The 20507-nt window shown below is 54.2% G+C and overlaps 1 protein-coding gene across 1 annotated transcript in view; it reads left to right on the top strand.

Annotated features, from left to right (window-relative positions):
* The window catches only part of CCDC33 (coiled-coil domain containing 33), a 97955-nt gene that overhangs the window by 4628 nt on the left and 72820 nt on the right, over nt 1-20507 (top strand). Inside the window, exons 2-3 of the mRNA XM_070418467.1 lie at nt 2102-2265; nt 16696-16829. Of these exons, the coding sequence (XP_070274568.1) occupies nt 2102-2265; nt 16696-16829 (298 nt within the window). The remainder of the gene's footprint in view (nt 1-2101; nt 2266-16695; nt 16830-20507) is intronic.

The raw sequence follows: 20507 nt of genomic DNA, 5'->3' as shown, positions 1-20507 counted from the left end.
ATGTGGTCGGTTCGAAATCTGTAAAGATTTATTCTGGCTGCTCTGTGAGGTGGGCAGGGCAGAAGACAGTCAGAGGGGAACAAGAAAGCTATTAAGAATCCAATACAGAAACCCATTGTTTTGGCCCTCAGTGCTGGAAGTGCAGACCGTGAGAAGGGATCAGATTCTAGACATGGTTTGAAGGTAGGGCTGGCAGGACATGCTGACGGATTGGAGTACCTCGGAGCTCATGTTTGTGGTCACCCCACACCACTGTTGTGAGAAGTGAATGCAGTAACAGCTCTTCCTGTTCCCTAGTCTCGAGGCTTCCAGAAACCAGGAGCCACTGTGCCTAGGACCCCAGGCTCAGGGTGGAAACAGTGTGTAGGCACCTAGGTCATCACATAGGAAGCCGGGTGGGTTCCAGGCAGGCTGGTTCCAGCCCTCATTGTTCAGTTGGAGAAAATGGTTCTCAGAAATGATTGATTTGGGGTTTCAACCCAGCTCTCCTGACACGTATCAGAACAGAGCCAGAGTACCCACCCTGCCGGGGCTGCTACAGCACAAAGCCCACCCAGGACCAGACCCTCAGCCTCCCCTCTATGTAATAGATCATTGTTCTCAATGGTCTCCACAGACCCCCCTCTCTGAAGACTCCCCACCTTACCAGGCTGCCCTGAAATGCAGGCTTTGATAAGCTGAGTTTTCCAGATAAGAGGGTCAGCTCCCAGTGGCCCCCTAGTGCCCCATCTCCAACCTGAAGAGGCCCACTGTTCCTCTCTCCCAGACAGAAGGCCCCTCACATCAGCTGGTGCCAATTAATAAGCAAGAGAGAGGAAGGGTGGGGTGGCCTCCTGCCAGGTTAATCTGAGTCAACTGTGTCAACGTCAGTTCCAGGCACTGGGAGAGCGTCAGTGGTTCAGTGCAGGGAGAGGACCCAGATACCCAAGTCACAGCAGCCCCATGTCCACACCCTCCCCACCCCAGTGTTTTACTTGATTCTTAAATGCTTTCTTGTTTATTCACCCATATATGCCCGGCTCTGCCACATCCTGTGACTCCCTGAAGCCTCCAGAGACACTCTGAGCCTGCCCTGGTTCTCAGAATGCTCTGCCCCCTCCCACTCAGCTGCCTCGGCTCCACTGTTCTGCTTTCCCGCTTGTCCTCCCTGCTTCACCCACACGAATTCTCCCAACCCTTTAAGGCAGGGGTCCTCAAACTACGGGCCACATGCAAATACAAATATTGTATTTGTTTCCGTTTTGTTTTTTTACTTCAAAATAAGATATGTGCAGTGTGCATAGGAATTTGTTCATAGGTTTTTTTAAACTATAGTCCGGCCCTCCAACAGTCTGAGGGACAGTGAACTGGCCCCCTGTTTAAAAAGTTTGAGCACCCCTGCTTTAAGGCCTCTTCTTCCAGCTGCCTTCCCTGACTGCCCCAATCTGTGGCTTTTGTCTCCTCTCAGCAGCTCTCATCACCATGATCCTTTGGGCCATGAATCCACAAACTATTGAGTTATTGAACCCTTGCATATGAGTTGCTTGGGGCAACCAGTTCAGGAGGCCACATGTGGGTAGGCACCTCTCTCCTCCTTCCTGGTCCACGGGGTTCTCTGGGCTGAAGATAGACCAGGCATCTGGGACAGACAAATCATTCATCTTCATTAAGGCATTGAGTGGCTCCATGGATAAGCTTTGTAAACTGTACAGTGCAGTGCACAGGGAGACCTGAGGTGGACTGGGTGGGGTTATAGGAGAGACAGAAGAAGGTCAACTGCTAGGACCTCAAAAGCAGGAGGAGTATGACAGGCAGGTACCTGCAAAAGTCAGGGCTTAGAGGTGGGACTGGACTTGAAAGGTGAGGTGGCCTCTCTCATTCTGCAAGAAATGATGGATCCAGGACATGGGGAGAGGCAGGAGGGAAACTGGGAGAGATGTGGGCTGTGGGGCAGAGGTAGGGAGAAAATGGGGTCAAAGACGACTGCCCCTTTGGGAACCATAGTTACACCCTGGGTAGGGGAGTGATAGAGGGAAATGGCTACTTGGAGAGGAGATATGAGAGGACAAGAGGTACCAGGAAGCAGTAAGAAGAGGCCACTCAGCCCTGGCTCTCTCCACAGGTCGCCGAGGGCCCAGAAGACTCCCCAAACACCACCCAGACTGTGGAATCTGTCATCAGCCACCTGTCTCCTTCTAATAAGGAGACTATCACGGTCACTCTCCATGGGGCTACCAACCTCCCTGCCTGCAAAGATGGCTCTGAGCCGTGGCCCTACATAATAGTGTAAGTAGCTGCTGAGAGTGGGTCAGGGCCTGGTGTCCACTGGAGCAAAAACCAGAGCGTGGTTATTTAGAATATGAGCACCCAAAGGTTTGGGGCTGGGACTGTGATACCCAGAGGGAACGCCAAGTGTGCATCACACAGGGGCTGGGTGACTCTGCAAATGTGAGGCCTGGCATCTTCCTGCTGCATGGAAGGTGCTCGCCAGGGCTAGGGAAGAAAGGGCAGGCCACTCCTTGATCCCATAATTCACTGGGCTGGGCTTGGACACCACCTGACCTTAGGGGCAAGGCCCCTGGATGCAGAGGCCTGGGCTAGGCTCAGTGAGGGGTGAAGGTGGTCAAAGGAAGGAGAAGTCCCGGGCCTTACCTCTCCCAGACTCTCGGTGCCCCATCCTACCATCCTCCTCCTTGGCCCCCCTACTCTCTGGTCATTTCTATCACAGGGACTTCTCTAGTTCTTGTCTCTTAATGCACTGCCATGTCCCCTCCAGCTAGCTGCAGTCAGGGTACACACTTCTCATAGCTTGATATCCGAGCGAGGCCTGCCGTGCCATGTCTGCTGCCAAGCTCATGGACCTCACTTCTCTCAGAATGGCATCAAAGGGCTACAGAGTCTCCATCCAGCCAACCTTCCATTGGATGTTGGACATCTGCTCAATCTACACTAATAAAAGAGAAACATGGTAATTGGCGTACGACCGCTACCCTTCCCATTGGCTAATCAGCGTATCCTTATGCAAATTAACTGTCAGCCAAGATGGCGGCTGGCAGCCATGCACTGAAGCGAGCAGGGAGACTTGCTTCCTCCAGGAACTGCAGACTCCAACGTGTCCCTTCCGCCCCCCTCACTTGCCCGCCTCTCAACTGCAACTCTAAGCAACTATTACTATGTTGCAAATAAGGAGCTAAACAAAACCGGCTGTCAGTCAACCCCGGACCGCAACATTGTATCCATGTTTTCAGCAGTGAGGCCTCAGAGCTAAAGCTGGCCCAGAATAAAAAAAAAAAAAAAAAAAAGAAAACAAGGAGCGGTTGGGAGCTTTTAGTCAACTGCCAGCGGGAAAACAGCCCTCAGCCCCTCACCCAGACTGGCCAGGCACCCCAGTGGGGACCCCCACCCTGATCCAGGACACCCTTCAGGGCAAACCAGCCAGCCCCCACCCATGGACCAGGCCTCTATCCTATATAGTAAAAGGGTAATATGCCTCCCAGCACCGGGATCAGCGGAGCAGTGAGGCCTCCCGGCACTGGGATCAGCGGAGCAGCGAGGCTCCCGGCACTGGGATCAGCGTGACAGGGGGCAGCCCCCAAACCTCCTGATCAGCCCTGCTCTGTGCCTGATAGGGGGGGAGCTCCCCAATCCCCCGATTGCCCTGCGGCTCTGTGTGTGACAGGGTGCAGTGCACCAACCCCCTGATCGGCCCTGCTCTGTGTGTGACAGGGTGCGGCGCCCCAACCCCCCGCCTCCACGGGCCCTGCTCTGTGTGTGACAGGGTAGAACCATAACCTCTCCATCGGCCCTGCCCTGAGTGTGACAGTGGTGGCGCCCCAACCTCCTGATCGGCCCTGTTCTGTGGGTAATAGAGGGTGGCGCCCCAACCCCCCTCCACGGGCCTTGCTCTGTGTGTGACAGGGTAGAGCCATAACCTCCCCATTGGCCCTGCCCTGAGTGTGACAGGGTGCAGCGCCCCAACCCCTTGATCCGCCCTGCTCTGTGTGTGACAGGGGGCAGTGTCCCAGCTCCCCTATCGGCCCTACTCTGTGAGTGACAGAGGGGAGCTCCTCAACCCCCTGATGGGCCCTGCTCTGTGAGTGACAGGGGGCAGCGCCCCAACCCCCCTGATGGACCCTGCTCTGTGAGTGACAGGGGGCAGTGCCCCAACCCCCTGATCGGCCCTGCTCTGTGCGTGACAGGGGGTGGCGCCGCAACCTCCCCATTGACCCTGCCTTGAGTGTAACAGGGGGCGGTGCCCCAACCCCCCAATCAGTCTATCCTGAGCACCCCCCAATCAGTCTATCCTGTGCGTGACTGAGGGTGGCATTGCAACCTCCCTATCCATCCTGCTCTGTGCATGACGGGGCGGCGCCCCAACTCCCAAATCGGCCCTGCTCTGAGCCTGACCAGGGGCTGCACCTAGGGATTGGGCCTGCCCTCTGCCACCCGGGAGCAGGCCTAAGCCAGCAGGTTGTTATCTCCCAAGGGGTCCCAGACTGCGAGAGGGCACAGGCCGGGCTGGGGGACCCCCCTCCCCCGAGTGCACAAATTTTTGTGCACCGGGCCTCTAGTCTTGATTATAAAGCACTACGCAGTGCTTCCACCGCCCCCGCCCCATGTTTGCCATCCCTTAGCCCAGCGGTTCTCAGGGGTCGCCTAAGACCATCCTGCATATCAGATATTTATATTACGATTCACAACAGAAGCAACATTACAGTTATGAAGTAGCAACGAAAATAATTTTATGGTTGGGTCACAACATGAGGAACTGTATTTAAAGGGCCAGAAGGTTGAGAACCACTGCCTTAGCCCCTTCTGTGAAACAGAGCCACCAGGGCCTCCTGCTATACCTCCCTCCATCTCCCCCCCTCCACCAATAACAGCATCATTCAGTGCCTGCCTATTGGCTTTTCTGCACATTTTCTTTTGGAGAGTGCCTGCCCAGCCTTCTCCCCAACACCTGCTGAAACCCCACCTTCAAAGCCTTGCTCATGATGCCTCCTCAACTCTGGCAGCTGCCAAAGTTGAGCTCTCCCTTCTCTGGAGGCCACAGCAGTATCAAGCCAGTCAGATGCACTTTATGTAAAAAAGTGCTGCTCCTCTGTTTCCCAAACCAGGGTTCCCCAGGTCAGGGAACATTTCTCTGACAATGCACCTAGCATAAGCCTGAGCACAGACTTAAGAGGCCAAAGAGCAACTAAAGCAAACACCAGGTCACTATAACAACAACTACTGCACCCCATAGAGTGAAAGAAGGCTAGACAGTGGGCTGGAGACCAACAGGTGAAACACTTGCTTGTCTCAAAAGCCCCATCCCCACCTGCCAGCTCCCAGGCCCTCTCCTCCCCTCTCCTCCCCCAGCTCCATTTCTGCGAGAGGAAGGACAGGTGGCAGAGAGAGGGCTTGGCAGGGAGCTTGCGGTCTCTGCTCAGCTATTTCCATAAACCAATTATCGCCCATCATCTAGGGAGATTGAGGCCCTGCCTATCACCAATCCAGCCCGGTGGCAGGGGGCGGGGGGCGGGGGAGGGGGGAAGCTGGGCCCCGCTGCTCCTCCACAGGCATCACGACCTGCGCCTTCACCCGGTTGCCATGGGAACGCTCAGTTGGAGCTGTGCTGGGCTGGAGCTCGGGTGTGGGGTGTGGGGGTGGGAGGAGTGCCTTGCTGCACCCTTCAGCACCCAGGGAGGGGGCAGGGAGCTGCGTTCCCGGCCTCCTGGTGGCTAGGCTACCGCCTGCCCAAGGTGCTAATGAGATGCAAATGAAGCAAAGGGAGGGCTTCAGAGAAGGAAGGCCCAGCTGGTGGGACATGAAAAGGGCTTCAGTTCGAGCCCCCAGCTCCAGAAGCCCTAAGCCCTGAAAAGAACATGGTATCCCCGTATGTCTGATTCCAAACAATACAATGCATACCTGCAATGAGCATTACTTAGTCCACTAGTGTTTTTATTTTTCTCATGATGAGTATTTTGATGCTTAAAATATATATTACATATATTTTATATATTGACTAATAGTAAATAGTATATTAATATATATTAAACATATAATTTCATATTCTTTCAAAATATTTTTTCTTATCTTTCTGTTGCCTGTGTTTTCTGCTGCCTTCAGCTTGGTCTTCTGGCTTAGTTTCCTGCTCTCTGACATCCCACCTTGTCTCATCTCAGATTGGAGGTGGGACACTGGGGATTCCTGTGTCTGCCAGTTCTGCCCTCCTCTCTGGGTTTGTTGCATCCCAGCAGGCAGGCCCATGGTTATAGGGGGTGGAGTTGGGGTTGAAGCACAAGGGCCCAAGCTACTCATTCATTAGCCGACTAGAGGAGAGTTGGTGAGGGCTCAGGTCCTAAGAAGGAACCTCTCTAGTTTGGCATGTGGCCTCTTTACCACTATGCAGGCTCCAGCCTTGAGCCATCCTATCTAATAAAGAGGCAATATGCAAATTGACCACCACACCCTCACACAAGATGGCCACCCCCATGTGGTCACAAGATGGCCACCACAAGATGGCCGGCAGGGGAGGGCAGTTGGGGGGGACTAGGCCTGCAGGGGAGGGCAGTTGGGAGGAACCAGGCCTGCAGGGGAAGGCAGTTGGGGTGGGGGGGGGGGGACCAGGCCTGCAGGGGAGGGCAGTAGGGGGGAACCAGGCCAGCAGGAGAGAGGAGTTGGGGGAGGACCAGGCCTGCAGGGGAGGGCAGTTGGGGTTGACCAGGCCTGCAGGGGAGGGCAGTTGAGGGTGACCAGGCCTGCAGGGGAGGGCAGTTGGGGGGGACCAGGCCAGCAGGAGAGGGGAGTTGGGGGGGGACCAGGCCTGCAGGGGAGGACAGTTGGGGGTGACCAGGCCTGCAGGGGAGGGCAGTTGCGGGGGGGGAGACCAGGCTGGCAGGGGAGGGCAGTTGGGGGCAATCGGGTTGGCAGGGGAGCAGTTAGGCTTTGATCAGGCTGGCAGGGGAGTGTTTAGGGGGTGATCGATCTGGCAGGCAAAAGCGGTTAGGGGCAATCAGGTAGGCAGGCAGGAGAGTGGTTGGGAGCCAGCAGTCCTGGATTGTGAGAGGGATGTCCAACTGCCGGTTTAGGCTGGGATCGGGCCTAACCGGCAGTCAGACATCCCCCGAGGGGTCCCAGATTGGAGAGGGTGCAGGCTGGGCTGAGGGATACTCCCCCCCCTAGTGCACGAATTTCATGCACCAGGCCTCTAGTCCTATATAATAAAAGCCTAATATGCAAATTGTCCCCTCGCCACTCACTATGATGTGCGCTGATCACCAGGGGGCGGTGCAGAACATGGTGGGCATCCGCAACACAGTGCTGGCAGTGGATGGCAGTGGAGGCACTGCTGGCCCCGAGGGGCCCCCAACAAGAGCAGGACTATGGCAGGATGGTGGAGCAGGTGAGCAGGTGGCACCAGGCCAAGGCGAGTCAAGTGGGGGCCCCAATTGCCCCGCCAATCACCCCACAGATGGCAACCAGTGGGGGGTGGGGGTGCCACCCAGCTCCCAGGCACTGAGGGAGCCAGGTGGCTCCCCTCCCACCCCGATTGATTACCCCGCAGGTGGGATGCTGGAGCAGGTGAGGGGGCAATGCCAGGCAATGGTGGGGTGCCAGGCAGGGCTGCAGGGCTGCGAGGCTGGGGGTGCAAGCTGGGGCTGCGAGCCTGGGGGCACAAGCTGGGGTCTGATCCCCACAGGCCACCCCGAGGGACCCCACCCATGCACGAATTTGTGCACCAGGCCTCTAGTCTAGTAATAAGATGCATCCTCCAGGCCAATAGGTCCACTTGGCTCATCTTGAGGTTCTGCCTCTTTCCATCTGAGCCATTGGCCTGCTTCCAATCTGACCCCACTTCTCCACTGAAACAGCTTTCTCTAAAGTCACCAGTGACCATCATGCCTGACCCTACATCCGACAGTCATCTTACCTTTTGTGATCTCTCAGGGGCATTAGCCCCTCATGACCACTCATTCTGCTTGAAGCCCTTTATTTTTCTGGTTTTCAAAATGCCCCCTCTCTTATTTTCCTCTCTGTGCACCACCCCTTTATCTCTTCTTGCTGGCACTAAATGTTGACCTGCCCCAGGGTTCAACCCTCACTTGCTCTTCTTTCTCTATACTCTCCACATGATCTCATCCCCATCCTGGTATCAAATCACATTCTCTCACCCCATCCAATCCATCACCCAGCTGTGTCATTTCTCTCCTACCTTGAATTTGCTGCTTCTCTCCATCAGCTCCACCACCTTAAGCTACTACATTATTCTTCTGCTCTTGGTACTTGCCCCTCTTCAAACCCCCTTCAAAGGCAGGTTGCTATTTGATACCATGGAACCACACTATCGAAGGAACTCATTCTTCGAACCCTCCAATGACTTCTCATTGCTCCCAGAATAAAGAGGATTCTAGGCCTAGCATGCATGTGTCTTTGCTGGCCCCTTAATATGACCGCCCCCCGCCCCCCCGCCACACACACATTCTCTGCTCCAGCCACTCCAGACATCTCTCTGTTCTCTGAGCAGACCCTGTTTCCTCCCACTCCAGGCCTTTGCATACTCCCTCCCCCAGAACATTCTTCCTTTCCCTCCTCCCCTCATTGGATCTTAGCTTAGTCATCATCTCCTCAAGAAAGCCCTCCCAAACTTCCCAGGCCAGGCTAAATCCTCCCCCCTTATTATAGTTTCATGTTTTATGTGCTTTTATGTGATTATTGGCTTACTCTTCCTCAGTGCCTCCCCCACTGTGCCCCACTAGTTCCATAAGCAACCACCAGGTCTGTTTTGTTCACCATCCCATCCCTACTATTCAACACAGTATCTGGAACATAGGAAGCTGTCAACAAATATTGAATGAATGAGTAAACAAGTGAATGAGTGAATCTGGCCCCATTTCTAGCTTTCTCTGTGACTTTGGGAAAGTTATTTCACCTCTCAGTGCCTGGATACCTCACCTGGGAGCCTGCTTCAAAGGAATGTGGAGATGGCAGAGCCAAATGGGGAGATGCTGACTGGTAAAGAGTGACACGGAGGTGAGGAGTATCCTGGAGGTGAGGGGTATCCTTAGCAGCACTCACCTATCAGAAGAAAGCCTCAGGGCAAAGAAGAAAAATCAGAATGGGATCAGGAAAACCCAGAGTCTGGCCCACTGCCCCTGACTCCCTGTGTGAAACTCAGGCCAGTCCCTGCTCCTCTCTGAGTTTCAATCTTGCCGTGGTCAGGATGTGAGGGCTGGCCTCCATGCTGCTTCAAGCTGTGCTCTGGCCTGGGAAAGAGCCTTAGTTCTTGGGAATAGGAGTCACAGCTGTACTATCCAAGACAAATTCCACACCAGGTCTGCTGGGTCAATGCTCAGGCCTGGGGTCTCCCTTAACTGGTCTGGACCTGGCTCAAGCTCCTGGTCCCTGAGCATTGCCTAGAACCTGCTTCCCATCCTGGCACAGAGAGACCTGCCAGTCAGAACACAGCAGGGGCCAGGAAGGCAGTGACCTTGACAGGTGGGGTGCCCCAGAGGTCAGGGTGTGGGGAAGGGGCCAGCCAGGAGACAGCCTGTGGGATTCTGACCACCGGCCGAAGGTTGGATGGCTGAGTTGACAGTTGGTAGCTACTTCTCTGACTGCCGACTGGCCAGAGCGAATGAGCAGGGACAGAGCCAGTACTGAGATGAGAAGAGCTGCTCCCTCTGTCACATGGGGCATGCTTGGCCCTGCCCGGGTGGGAGGGGCAGGGCACAGGTCAGGGCCAGTTAGTCATACTCAAAGGAGCATTGGTTTTCGTGGATGAGCCTGAGAGCCCTGACCCTGGTCCCAGACTGAGACTGACCTTGATCACACCCTGGTGACTAACTGAAGAAGGTGTTGAGTGTAGAACAATTGTCTAAGGTCCTGGTAAGAGAGGAAGGAGGGAGGTTTAAAAAGGTTATATTTATCTAGTGCCTACCATATACCTGGCAAACATGCTCAGTGTGTCTGTGTGTGTTTTGCATCATTTAATTATTGCTTAGTCCTGTGAGCTAGGTGAAATATTGTCTTCTTTACAGATGAGGTTACTAAGGCTCAGAGCATTTCTGTGACTTGCCCAAAGTCACAGAACTAGTAGGTAACCAAGCCAGGATCCAGGATTCCAGAATCCAAAAGTTCTTTCCACCTCATCCCTGCCTAGATCCTTATGTAGCCGTTGCCCACTTGGAAGGGGACCTGTTGCATCAGGGCCCTAAGCCAGATTTCCAGAGAAGTCTGAGGACCCCCCCTCCCCCCCCCCACCACTAGGATCTGGATTGCTCACACTTTCCCCTGTCTGGCCATGGGCCTTAGCCAAAGGGCCCCAGAGGACAGGGATTTGGGTGGAGTGGATGGAGGCCTGGCATGACTCACAGGCTTAGCTCAGCAGCCAGAGGGTTGGGCTCAGCAAAAGAAATTAATCATTATTCGTCGTGACAGTGGCAGTGATCATGGCTGCACTCACTCAGAGCCTCGTTCTCCACACGCTGGCTCTAATGCCATAGCCCTGGGAGGCAGGTTGCCTTGGCTCCATGTGATAGCCAAGGAGGCCAAGGCCCCAGGCAATGAATGGACTTGAGGTCACGTGGCTGCCAGTGGGAGTGGAGCACATGAAGATGACCATCTAGTCACTAGCCACTTGCTCTGGCAGAGGCCCAGGCTCTTTCCCTCTCCCAGCAGGATGCCTGTCGGAAGAGGCACATGGCGAAGGAGAAGGCCCAGCACAGGGCCTGGGAATCTGGGGTCTTATTCCCCCTTCAGGTTCCCGAGCTGGCAGTGGGTCTGACTTTCCCGTAATGTCAGTCCCTCTACACTCAGAGCTTCAGAATTTTTGTTCAGTGAGAACATTCCTGTATCCCAGAACTATAAACACAGCTGGCATCAGTGGTTAAGGAAGGATTGGCCTGCGACACCCCCAGCCAGACTGAAGCCACAAGAATTCTTTCCAGTTCTCCCCCTATCACCACTGCCCAAGCCCCTAAGATCTTCTCATGCCAGAAACACTCACTCAGACCCAAAAAGCATAAGCTCTCCCTGGGAAGTGCCAGGATCCTGAAGGATCAGTCCAAGAGAGCAGTGCTTACCAAGAGAAGTAAGTACTTGTGGGGAGATCTCAGGCAGGGAGGCGGGCCAGGGGGCCTTCCTGGTGTCCTCATGGCATTCTGCCCAGGCTGTTTCTGAGCATGGACATAGCTGCTGGCAGGGCTCCTCCTGACTCCCAGGACACCATGAGTAGCCAGGAGGCTTGATCCTCCCTCCAGGCTTTGTCTGGCTTCCCTCTGCCCTTGTCTGGCCCCATAGGCTTCAAGGCCAGATGTTAGATGGTCCAGCATCTATTGAAAAGTGAGGAAGGCCACTGGGCAGGAATTTGGTGTTTGGGTTCCAATATAGTTCCTCCTGCTTGTGCTCTCCCCATTTCTGTCATCTGTGGTCCTTACACACACAGTGAGCTTCTCTCAGAGGAATGGTGCCTGGGAAGGCAAAGTCAGTGCCTTCAGGGCTCCAGTCAGCCAGGTGTGTGATGCAATAGAGAGTGGAGGCAACTGTGGCGAACTGGAGAGCACACAGGTTATTTCGAAAAGCAGCCCGAGTCACCCCCGCTGATTTCTGCCTTGGAAGAATGCAGGCAGCTCTCTCAAATTTAAAAGATAAACCTGAAACCCAGGTGGCTGTGTGAAACTGGCCAGTTTTTACATGCAGACCACTTGCCTCAGCTCATTAGGATCTCTAGGCCTCTCCTCATCGCCGCCTCCTCCCACTCAGATGCAACCTCCACATCCAGCTTCGCTGCTCCCTCTTCTCTCAGGGGCCAGTGACTTCTCCATAGCTATGTGTCCTCTATATGTGTCTGAGAGGCACCACTTCTTTTCCTTTGAGCAGCCTCCCAAGAACTCAAAACCTACAAGGACCAACTGCATTAGGGGCTGGGGGAGGGGCAGGCATGGAGTGGGAGTGTTGTTGATGGGCTATTGTCTGGTGAATTGGGAGACCAGACACTCCCTGCCTCCATCTCCACTCATGCTTTGAGGAGCCTCTGGCCACATCTTCTTGCCCAGCAATCCCAGGGGAGCTTGGCCAAAGCTAGAGAACACTACACCTGGGCATGGAGAGAAGGGGGCTGGAGAGAGAACAGGTCAGAGAGGACCACAAGCTTTGCTTTTCTCTCTGACTACCTCACCCCATGCTCCCAACCCACAGACCTGGATCAGCCAGCCAGCCCCTCCCCAGGCCCTAGACCTGCCCATGAGCCAGCTCATGCCCCCTCCTCTTCATCTATTCAAGCCCTGCCTCTTCCAGGAAACATTCCCTTCCAGGTCCAGCAGATGAAGAGACAGAAACACAAGAATCCAGCCTTAGCCCACCCTGCTTAGATGACCGCTCCTGCCCAGGACAACTCTCACATCCTGTCCCTATTGGGTCAAGGAGCAGGGATTGGTTTTTTTCTGTGCCTTCCAGGGATGGAGGTAGGCCTGTGGCCTGGGAGTCTGGCTGCCTCTTGGCCTGGAGGATGGAGGAGGCTGACCTTCCTGACTCAGAGGCCAGCATGAAGGGTACAGGTAGAGGGGAATTACCCTGCCTTCTTAGGGCAGAATGAAGCCCAATCATGACATACAGGTCATGGCTTGGAGCAATCTTTTTATTGATCTTTTTAGAAACAGGGGACAGGAGAGGGAGAGACAGAGAAACATTGATGTGTAAGAGAAACATCTATCAGTTGCCTCATACCCTGACAGGGGATTGAACCTGCAACCCCAGGCATGTGCCCTGACCATGAATCAAACTAGTGACCTTGGGTGCACAGTATGATGCTCAACCAACTGAGCCACCCAACCAGGGCTGGAACAATAGTAATCTGAACCTGAATCCCCACCTCCAAGTTTCCCAGGTGAGCAAGCAACAGGGCTATGGTAGACTAGGTCAAAAGGTCACAAGACCTCTCATTCTACCACCATCCGTCTAAAGGCTCTGCCTGGCGAGCATCCTTCTCAGTCTGCCTAACTATCTCCTTCCCTAGGAGCATCCTTCTGGTCTTTCAAGGTTCAGGGGTCTGCCCAGCCGGGAACCCAGCAGCCAGAACAGACCCAAGCTTGGTGTCTGGGATTGGCAGTTAGGAAAAGCCAGGTGGCCTGAATCCTGGGTTTCCAAAGCCCTGCCCGGGAGGAGGCCAGACCTTGACAGTTGTTCATGCTCTGAGGCTTTGAGGCGTGTGGAAGACCAAGAGGACGGGCTGGGCAGGTGCTAGAAGTAGCCTTAGAGACCTGGGAGACAGGTCAAGGGCTGGCAGATGGGGATAGGGTCAGAGATCTGGTACATTGCGGCACACAAACCTGTCTGGGGCAGCGTGTGTGTGTGTGTGTGTGTGTGTGTGTGTGTGTGTGTGTGTGTAGGCAGGGACAGTGGCACACAGATTCCATCCCTGACGTGTGTGCCTTGGAGGGTGGTCAGAGGTCAGTGGAGAGTGAGGGTGGCTCCGGAGCCTGTGCACCATCCATCAATGTCCTGTACTTTTCCACCGCTGACCTCTGCTCACAGCAGCAGCTCCTGGGAGCCAGACCACACATTTGCCTTAGTTATGACCTCACAGAAGGACAGCAAAGTCCTTCGTCTTCCCTCCCACTGACAGCTGGGCTTGGGCCTGGCCCCCACAGGGCCACCTGGCTAGAGTTTGTCAGACACATACATACCCCTCCAGCACCCAGCCAGGTATGGGGGGTTACATTTCCCAGCAGCTTGGGACCCAGGACTGCTGCACTGTGCCTCTGAACTCTCCCCACCATGGCTGGGTTAAGTGAGCCCCAGGACAGTGGCATGGCCAACAGCAGCTCCCCCAGGCCCAGCTAGAGGCCAGGCCAGAGCTCTAGGGACAGAGAGGGAGGGCATCATCTTGCAGATGCTGTGTGGAAGCAGGTCCTGGAGAGGCCCCTGGGCTCTGAGACTGAACTGGAGACCTAGTTCCCTCAGGGGCCTGAAGGTCCTAGAACATGGCCTTCCATGTGCCCAGCTGTAGGCACAGAATAGGGGCTGGGAGCAGGGAATGAGTTGGTCCCCTTCTCTACTTCTGTGTGGAATCAGCGGCCCCTCTAGCTCTTCAGTTTCTAGAATAACATCAAGACCTGGAGGAGTTAGCTGTGCCAGGAAAAGCCATTATCCTGACAGCCTCCCTCCACTTGCTAAAAGCTCTCTCCTTCCCCTGGGGCCTCACCCCTCCAGAGTTATTCATCTCCACTCACCTAGCCCTGACCCACCTCTCTGGTGTGTGTCTGAGGGAAGGGAGGAGAGGTGCTTGCTTAACTCTTTCTATGCCTGAGTGAAGTCAGCACCAGAGTCAGCTCCCTTGGCCTTGCTCATGGTCCTTCCTGTCTTTCCATCTGGTGTTCCTCCTGCCAGACACCCAGGAGTTTATGTAGAGAAGGGAAGGGGGACAAGAGGCCAAAGCTAACAGGAGGATGAAAGACAGGCTGACAACATGGTCATGAGTTCCAACCTGAATTCTGTCACTGCACTGCTTGTGACTGCAAGGCCTCCACTCACCCTTGGTTCTGTCTTCCTAGTGCACTGGGAGGCCCCCAGGGGATACAAAAAACTGTGCATGGTGCAGGAGCTTTGAGGCTTTGAGTAGTGTTCAGGGTGTAGAAGGGCTGACTTCCTCCTTCCATAGCTTCCTGGAATACCTGCTCCTTTAGTGCTTCCACGGAAGAGTGGAGGCGAGCATCCTGCAGGCAATTCACAGAGCAGGCGGACAAGAGTGGGTAAGAGGCTGCTTTGAGTTCGAGGCCCCTGACTTTGAGGACAGCTGTCAGGGGAGAGAAGCGGAGCACAGAGTGGCAGCAGGACGGTTATGATTGCACCCTTCAGTCAGCAGAGGTCATAGAGCCTCTGCTCTGCATGAGGGAGGTACCTGGGGGTGGGGCAGGCTGAGCTCCAGGGCCTCCAGCCGTGATGCCTTCTCCTCTCAAGCCAGACAGCACCCTTGGCAGGGTGGGGCCCTGAGTCTGAGGAAGGCTCCAGCTCTCTGGGAGACCCAGCCCTGCTCCCCTCAGCCCTCCATCAGCGCTCCCTCACTCCCCTCCATGTGGCCCTCAGTCAGGTCCCCGTTGAGAAACACCCAGGTGTTTTATACCACAAATGAGGGACCATCAGACCCTGGGCCTTCCGTGTACAGGAGCGTCACACTTTCTCCCCAGCCCTTCCAAGTACCCTTGAGGGCAGCACAACTCAGAGAGCGTGGGCTCAAAACCCAACTCTGTGTGGCTAAAAGCCTGTACTCTTTCTAGGACTTTAGCCAAAGACCCTCGCTTGTAGACAATGGGGAGACACCAGGCCAGAGACAATTAGAATTATTATTATTAACACTTTATGGTATTTAACAATGTGGCAGGCGCTTTACACATAATATTTCACTTCATGCCCACAACAACCCTGCATTTATCATCCCCATTCACATGAAGGAAGGAAGACACAGCAAGGTTACATACCTTGCCCAAAGTCACCCAACTAGTAGGGTATAGAGCTGGGATTTGGAACCCAGATGGTCTGAATCAGGGACCCTGTTTTGGACTCATACAGCCCCTCAGTCAAAGCAGAAGGGGAGCTTGGAGATGGAGCTCCCACAAGATTGGTCACCCAGAGGAGTAGGGTTGTGACATGGAGAGAACAAGGAGTCAGGCTACTGTGCCACTCAGTCCAGAGGATGGAGGGAGCAGTGAGGGCCAGGGGCAGAGTGCTTTCTGGAGGAAAGGAACAAGCTGGGCTGGGATGGACCACAGGCTGGTGCTGCTAACACCTGGGCAGATGGACTCCCATGCCCCTCACTCCCTTGGGGGAACTTCTGGGAGTGGGGCCAAGACTGGTGAGGACACCATCTCTGCTCTCCTCCCCAGGGTGCTGTTTGTGCACCCAAGTGTGTGGTAAGGCTCCCCCTGCCACAGACTCTCCAAATGACCCCTTACCTGTGACTGCCGCACCATTACAGCTCCGACATAAAAACCTCCTTGGCGGAACAAGTATTAACTCTCTCGCTGAGCTGTTTGATGGCTCTGGATCTCAGGGACTCATCCCAGAGACCTGTGAGATGCACTGGATGCAGAGGGCCCAAGCTCCAGCCCACCTTGGACAGCTTGGCACTGCACCACCTGTGAGTGCTTGAGGGCCAGAAACTCTTCACCCCACCTGCCCCATGCCCAGCTCCAGGTGCCCAGCCCAGGGCGCAGCACACAGTGGCTGCTGCAGAAGGCATGCGTGTGCTCATTGGAAGGTTTCAGAGCTGGGGGAGCTGGGCTAGAAGCTTAGGGAAGTGAAGGGCAGCCAGGCAGTACCACGCAGCCACCCTGCCCAGAGGCCTCCTCCCACCACACAGAACCTAGAGAAGATGGTCAAGACGATAACGAGAGTCTGTGTACACAAGTGCCTGCTGGGGAGTCCTGCACTGGCAGAGGCAGGAAGACAGGCAGGCAAGGTGTCTCCCCCACTCCCACCCCACCCTGAGCTCTGGTGCCTGCGTCCATGTGAAAGCCTCAGAGGTGGCCAGTGAGACAGTGTGGTCACCCGAGCAGGCAGAACAGCAGAAGACAAACCTGGCTCCCCCTGGGCCTGAGGTGACATGAGTATCTGCCTGGGAAAGAGATCTCCCTGCCCTGTCCACTCCTTGCTCAGATTTATGAACTGTGGAGTCAGGAGGGGTGAGGAGCAGGCAGGACGCCCTCCCTCTGACTCAGCCTGCCCCTCCCCTCCCAGGAAAACCACGTCTGAGGAAGCAAAGAACCAGGACTCCAAGGCAGTCACATCTGTAACCTCAGAGCCTACCAAAGCCCCCATCTGGGGTGACACAGTCACAGTGGAGATCCAAGCTGAGGATGTGGGGCAAGAAGGTGAGACAGGGGGCTGGGTGGGCCTGGTGTGTGTGGGAGGGGGCAGTAGGCTCCCTCTCAACTCAGCTGGAAGCCACCTGAATGCCTCCTTGGGCTCAGTTAAAAGCACTTTAAAGAAAAAAATCATAATACTGTCATTCCTCATCTACCTAGCCTGCTGGAAAAATGAGTTGTCCTACATAAATGAATTTTCTAGATCATGGAAGCTTATCTTCTTTATGACCATTGTTTTTTCCACGGTTGTTATTGCTGCATTTCCCACTGACGCAGCACATCACAGCTTCCTGCACACCCCAAGTCTCGCTCAGAGGAGTCGCACCAAAGAGGACCCATGCTGCTCCCACTGCCTAGATGGGAACACTGAGGTTCAGGGAACTTAAGTAACTGGCTCAAGCTCAAGTAACCAGTGAGTGGAGGACTGAGGGACTCAGCATCCAGGCGCTCACTGTAGGTCCAACGTTTTAGCTGTTTTCCTACACGGCTTTCTACCCTGCCTGGTCCTGCCCAGCGCTGTCCACAGCAGTGTTCCTGTGCTTCCAAGGGGGCGGGTCTGCTCTCAGAAACGGCCCGATAATCCTCACTGCTCCCCCCCAGAAGCCTTTCCAGTCCCCATGTCCTGACAAATTGGAACACTGCAGGCACTTTAAGGCACGTGTGCACGCATGCATGTGCACACTTGTGCTTTCTCCACTGGGGCCTGAGCAGGTGAGAGCTCTGCTCTCTGGTGTTATCTAGTCAGAAGAACTTCAGGCTCCCACCCCTTAGGTGGGCCTTCTCTCAGGTGACAGGCTTTCCTTCCTCCTTGCACCCTCACCACACCCCACAAAGCGCAGAAAGCCCCTGTGAAGACAGTGAATGGGGAGAGAGAAAAAGATTGAAGAGGGACATAGATGGAAGGGAAAGAGGCTAGTCTTGGGCCAAGCCAGAGGACTTTTTTCCACCATAAAGGGATAGGTGGGGCTGTTGGGATGATGTGAGAAAATGTGAGAGGAAGAAAAAATTGACCTAGGACTTCGTACAAATGCAGGTGTGTACCGTCTTTGTGCATGTCTGCATACTGGTTCATGTGTATGTGTGAACATTGTGTGTGTTCAAAAATGTGCTTGTGCCGAAACCGGTTTGGCTCAGTGGATAGAGCGTCGGCCTCTGGACTGAAAGGTCCCGGGTTCGATTCCGGTCAAGGGCATGTACCTGGGTTGCGGGCACATCCCCAGTAGGAGATGTGCAGGAGGCAGCTAATCGATGTTTCTCTCTCATCGATGTTTCTAACTATCTATCCCTCTCCCTTCCTCTCTGTAAAAAAATCAATAAAATATATTTTTTAAAAAATGTGCTTGTGACTGTGCCTGTAGATATGCATGTCTGTGTGTGCAGCGCGCGTGTGTGTGTGTGTGTGTGTGTGTGTGTGCGCGCGTGCCTGCATCTATGTGACTGTGGCAAGTGAATCTGGACTGGGATCCCGCCCTGGGCTCTACACAGCCGGGGTAACACAAGAAAGGATGTGATGAGTGGCCTCAGGCCTATCTGTGTAGTGGAGAGGGAAGCAGGGTTCACTGTAGGCGGGACAGGAGGTGGGGACCCTGCCCCGGCGGGCAGGGAATATTGGCAGATGCCTCTTTTCAGATTGAAGTAGCTGGATGCTTGTTGGAAATGGTTGCTGTGGTGATGTCTACAGTGGGAGGGTTGGGGAGATGGAGGACCAGCCAAGAGGTGGGGGAAGGGCAGGAAGTAACTCAGTGATGTGTTAATGAAAAGCAAAGGGGGGGTTTCAGATCCTGTGTCAGGGCCAAAGCAGGCTGGCGGTAGAAATAGCTCGCTGGCCTCGAAAAGGACAGTGGGAGGCTGAGGGGCACAGTGCCCAGAGAAGAAGCTGATGAAGCATGTTTGTAGCATAGGGACAGGAACAGGGAGGTATGGCTGTCCATTCACCCCAATTCCAGCTCATCTGCTGGCTGCCCACACAGAGATTGGGGTGGGGAGAAAGGTAGGGCACTCACCCCTTGTTTGACCTCAGCAAATTCCAACTGGATTTGGGGGCTCAGAGCCCATGGGTAATGGCCATGCGGGGCTGCAGCCTCCACAGCTACTGTTGTAGCTTTGGCTTGGAACACTGGAATCCCCCAGCTGAGTCTTCTCAGTCTGCTCAGGGCTGGGTGAACGTGTGGAGCGCTACAGATGGTTAACGAGAAGGAAAGTAGTGACAGCTATGAGGAGCACTTGCTTAGAATTTTATAGCTTGAAAAACACATTCCCCTCCCTATAACAAGATTAGGAGAGGGACAGAGTTTTTCTTTTTAAAGTTTTAACATTTTGCAGAGCAGGAACATGAAGCTCAGAGAGGTTAAGTGACTGGCCAAATGTCACAGAGCAAGTTTGTATGTTGGTACTAGGACCCAGATTTGCTGACTTCACCTCCCTTGTTTTACTCTAGTTTCTTCAAGGCAACCTCAAATCCTTTTGGTGCACAGTTGCCCCCTTCCCTTTAAGTGTGGATCCCCTATGGCTAGCTCTGAGGGAATGTGGCAAGTGTCTTTCCCTCTCTATGTGTCCAGGGTAGCTTTGGGGAGAAGAAAGAGTAAAAGTAATCAGTAAAGCCCTCAGCTTCCACCTCCACCCCCTAATCCAAAGGACTCACCCAGCTCCAAGTGGCCAGCAGCACTGAGCTTCCAGCCTGCCTAGCCCACAGAACAGGCAGCTGTACATGGTTCTGAAATGTCATTGTCTCAGGGAAGAGAGGCAGAGGCCAAGAGGGCTACACAAGAAGAGTAGACTTGTCCACCTCAATCCTCTCTCCCATTATTCTCTAGGTCTCTCTTTTACCTCCTTTCCTCCTCCATCTCCTTCAATCCTTCTCACTCCTTCATCCACCCTTCTACTCCTTTCCTCTCTCCACAGCTCCTCTTCCTCTTCAAATCATAGACCTCCAGAGTAGAAAATGTCTCAAGAGTCACCATACTCAGCCTCTCCCATCAGCCTTTTACTAGCTGTGTGATGTTGATCAGTTATACAACCTCTCTGAGATCCAGTGACCACATTTAAAAAACAGAGATGGTGATTCCTTCCTACTTAAGGGTGAGGATTTGTTGGAATAGGCTCAGGAGCACCCATCCCCATGCCTGGCACACAGCAGGTGCTCACTAAGTAGTACTGCCATGACTATTTTCAGGTCATTGGTGTTCTCCTTGGATTTCATTCGAAGTTTATGCATTTTTATGGCAAAATATAGCGTCTTTAGAGGGAGTTTTCTAAACAGTGCATCATGCTTAGTGTTTAGTTTTCATGTAGTTGGAGTAGGCTTTTACTGAGAGTTGTATTGGAGATTTCTTGAGTAGATCTCTTTGCAAAATGTGAGAGATAATCCCTGCCCGAGGAACAGGTGAGTGTTTGTGACCAAGGGAAGGAGCCTATTCCTGGGAAGGGGTACTATTCTTGCTTACTGTGTGGCTCTGAGCGTGCACGTGTATATCTCTGCCATGGGGGCTGGGCTCAGTCCTGCATGTGTCCATCCCTGAGCTGGGAGTTTCTAGACCAGCTAGATGAGAATGGCATCTTTGGGTTCTAGCAGCATTTAGCATAGAGCCTCATCCTGTGCAGGGGCTCAGGCAGTGCTTGTGAAGTGTGCCTGTGTGTGTCCCACATGTGTGCCTGCGTGTGGGTTCCTCAGAGTGGCCCCTGCTC

The sequence above is a fragment of the Myotis yumanensis genome, unplaced genomic scaffold (genome assembly GCF_028538775.1).
Source record: "Myotis yumanensis isolate MYYU_CA2020_CCGP unplaced genomic scaffold, mMyoYum1.0.hap1 SCAF_1, whole genome shotgun sequence".
Classification (NCBI taxonomy): Eukaryota; Metazoa; Chordata; class Mammalia; order Chiroptera; family Vespertilionidae; genus Myotis; species Myotis yumanensis.
This window is presented reverse-complemented; position numbering and strand designations above follow the sequence as displayed.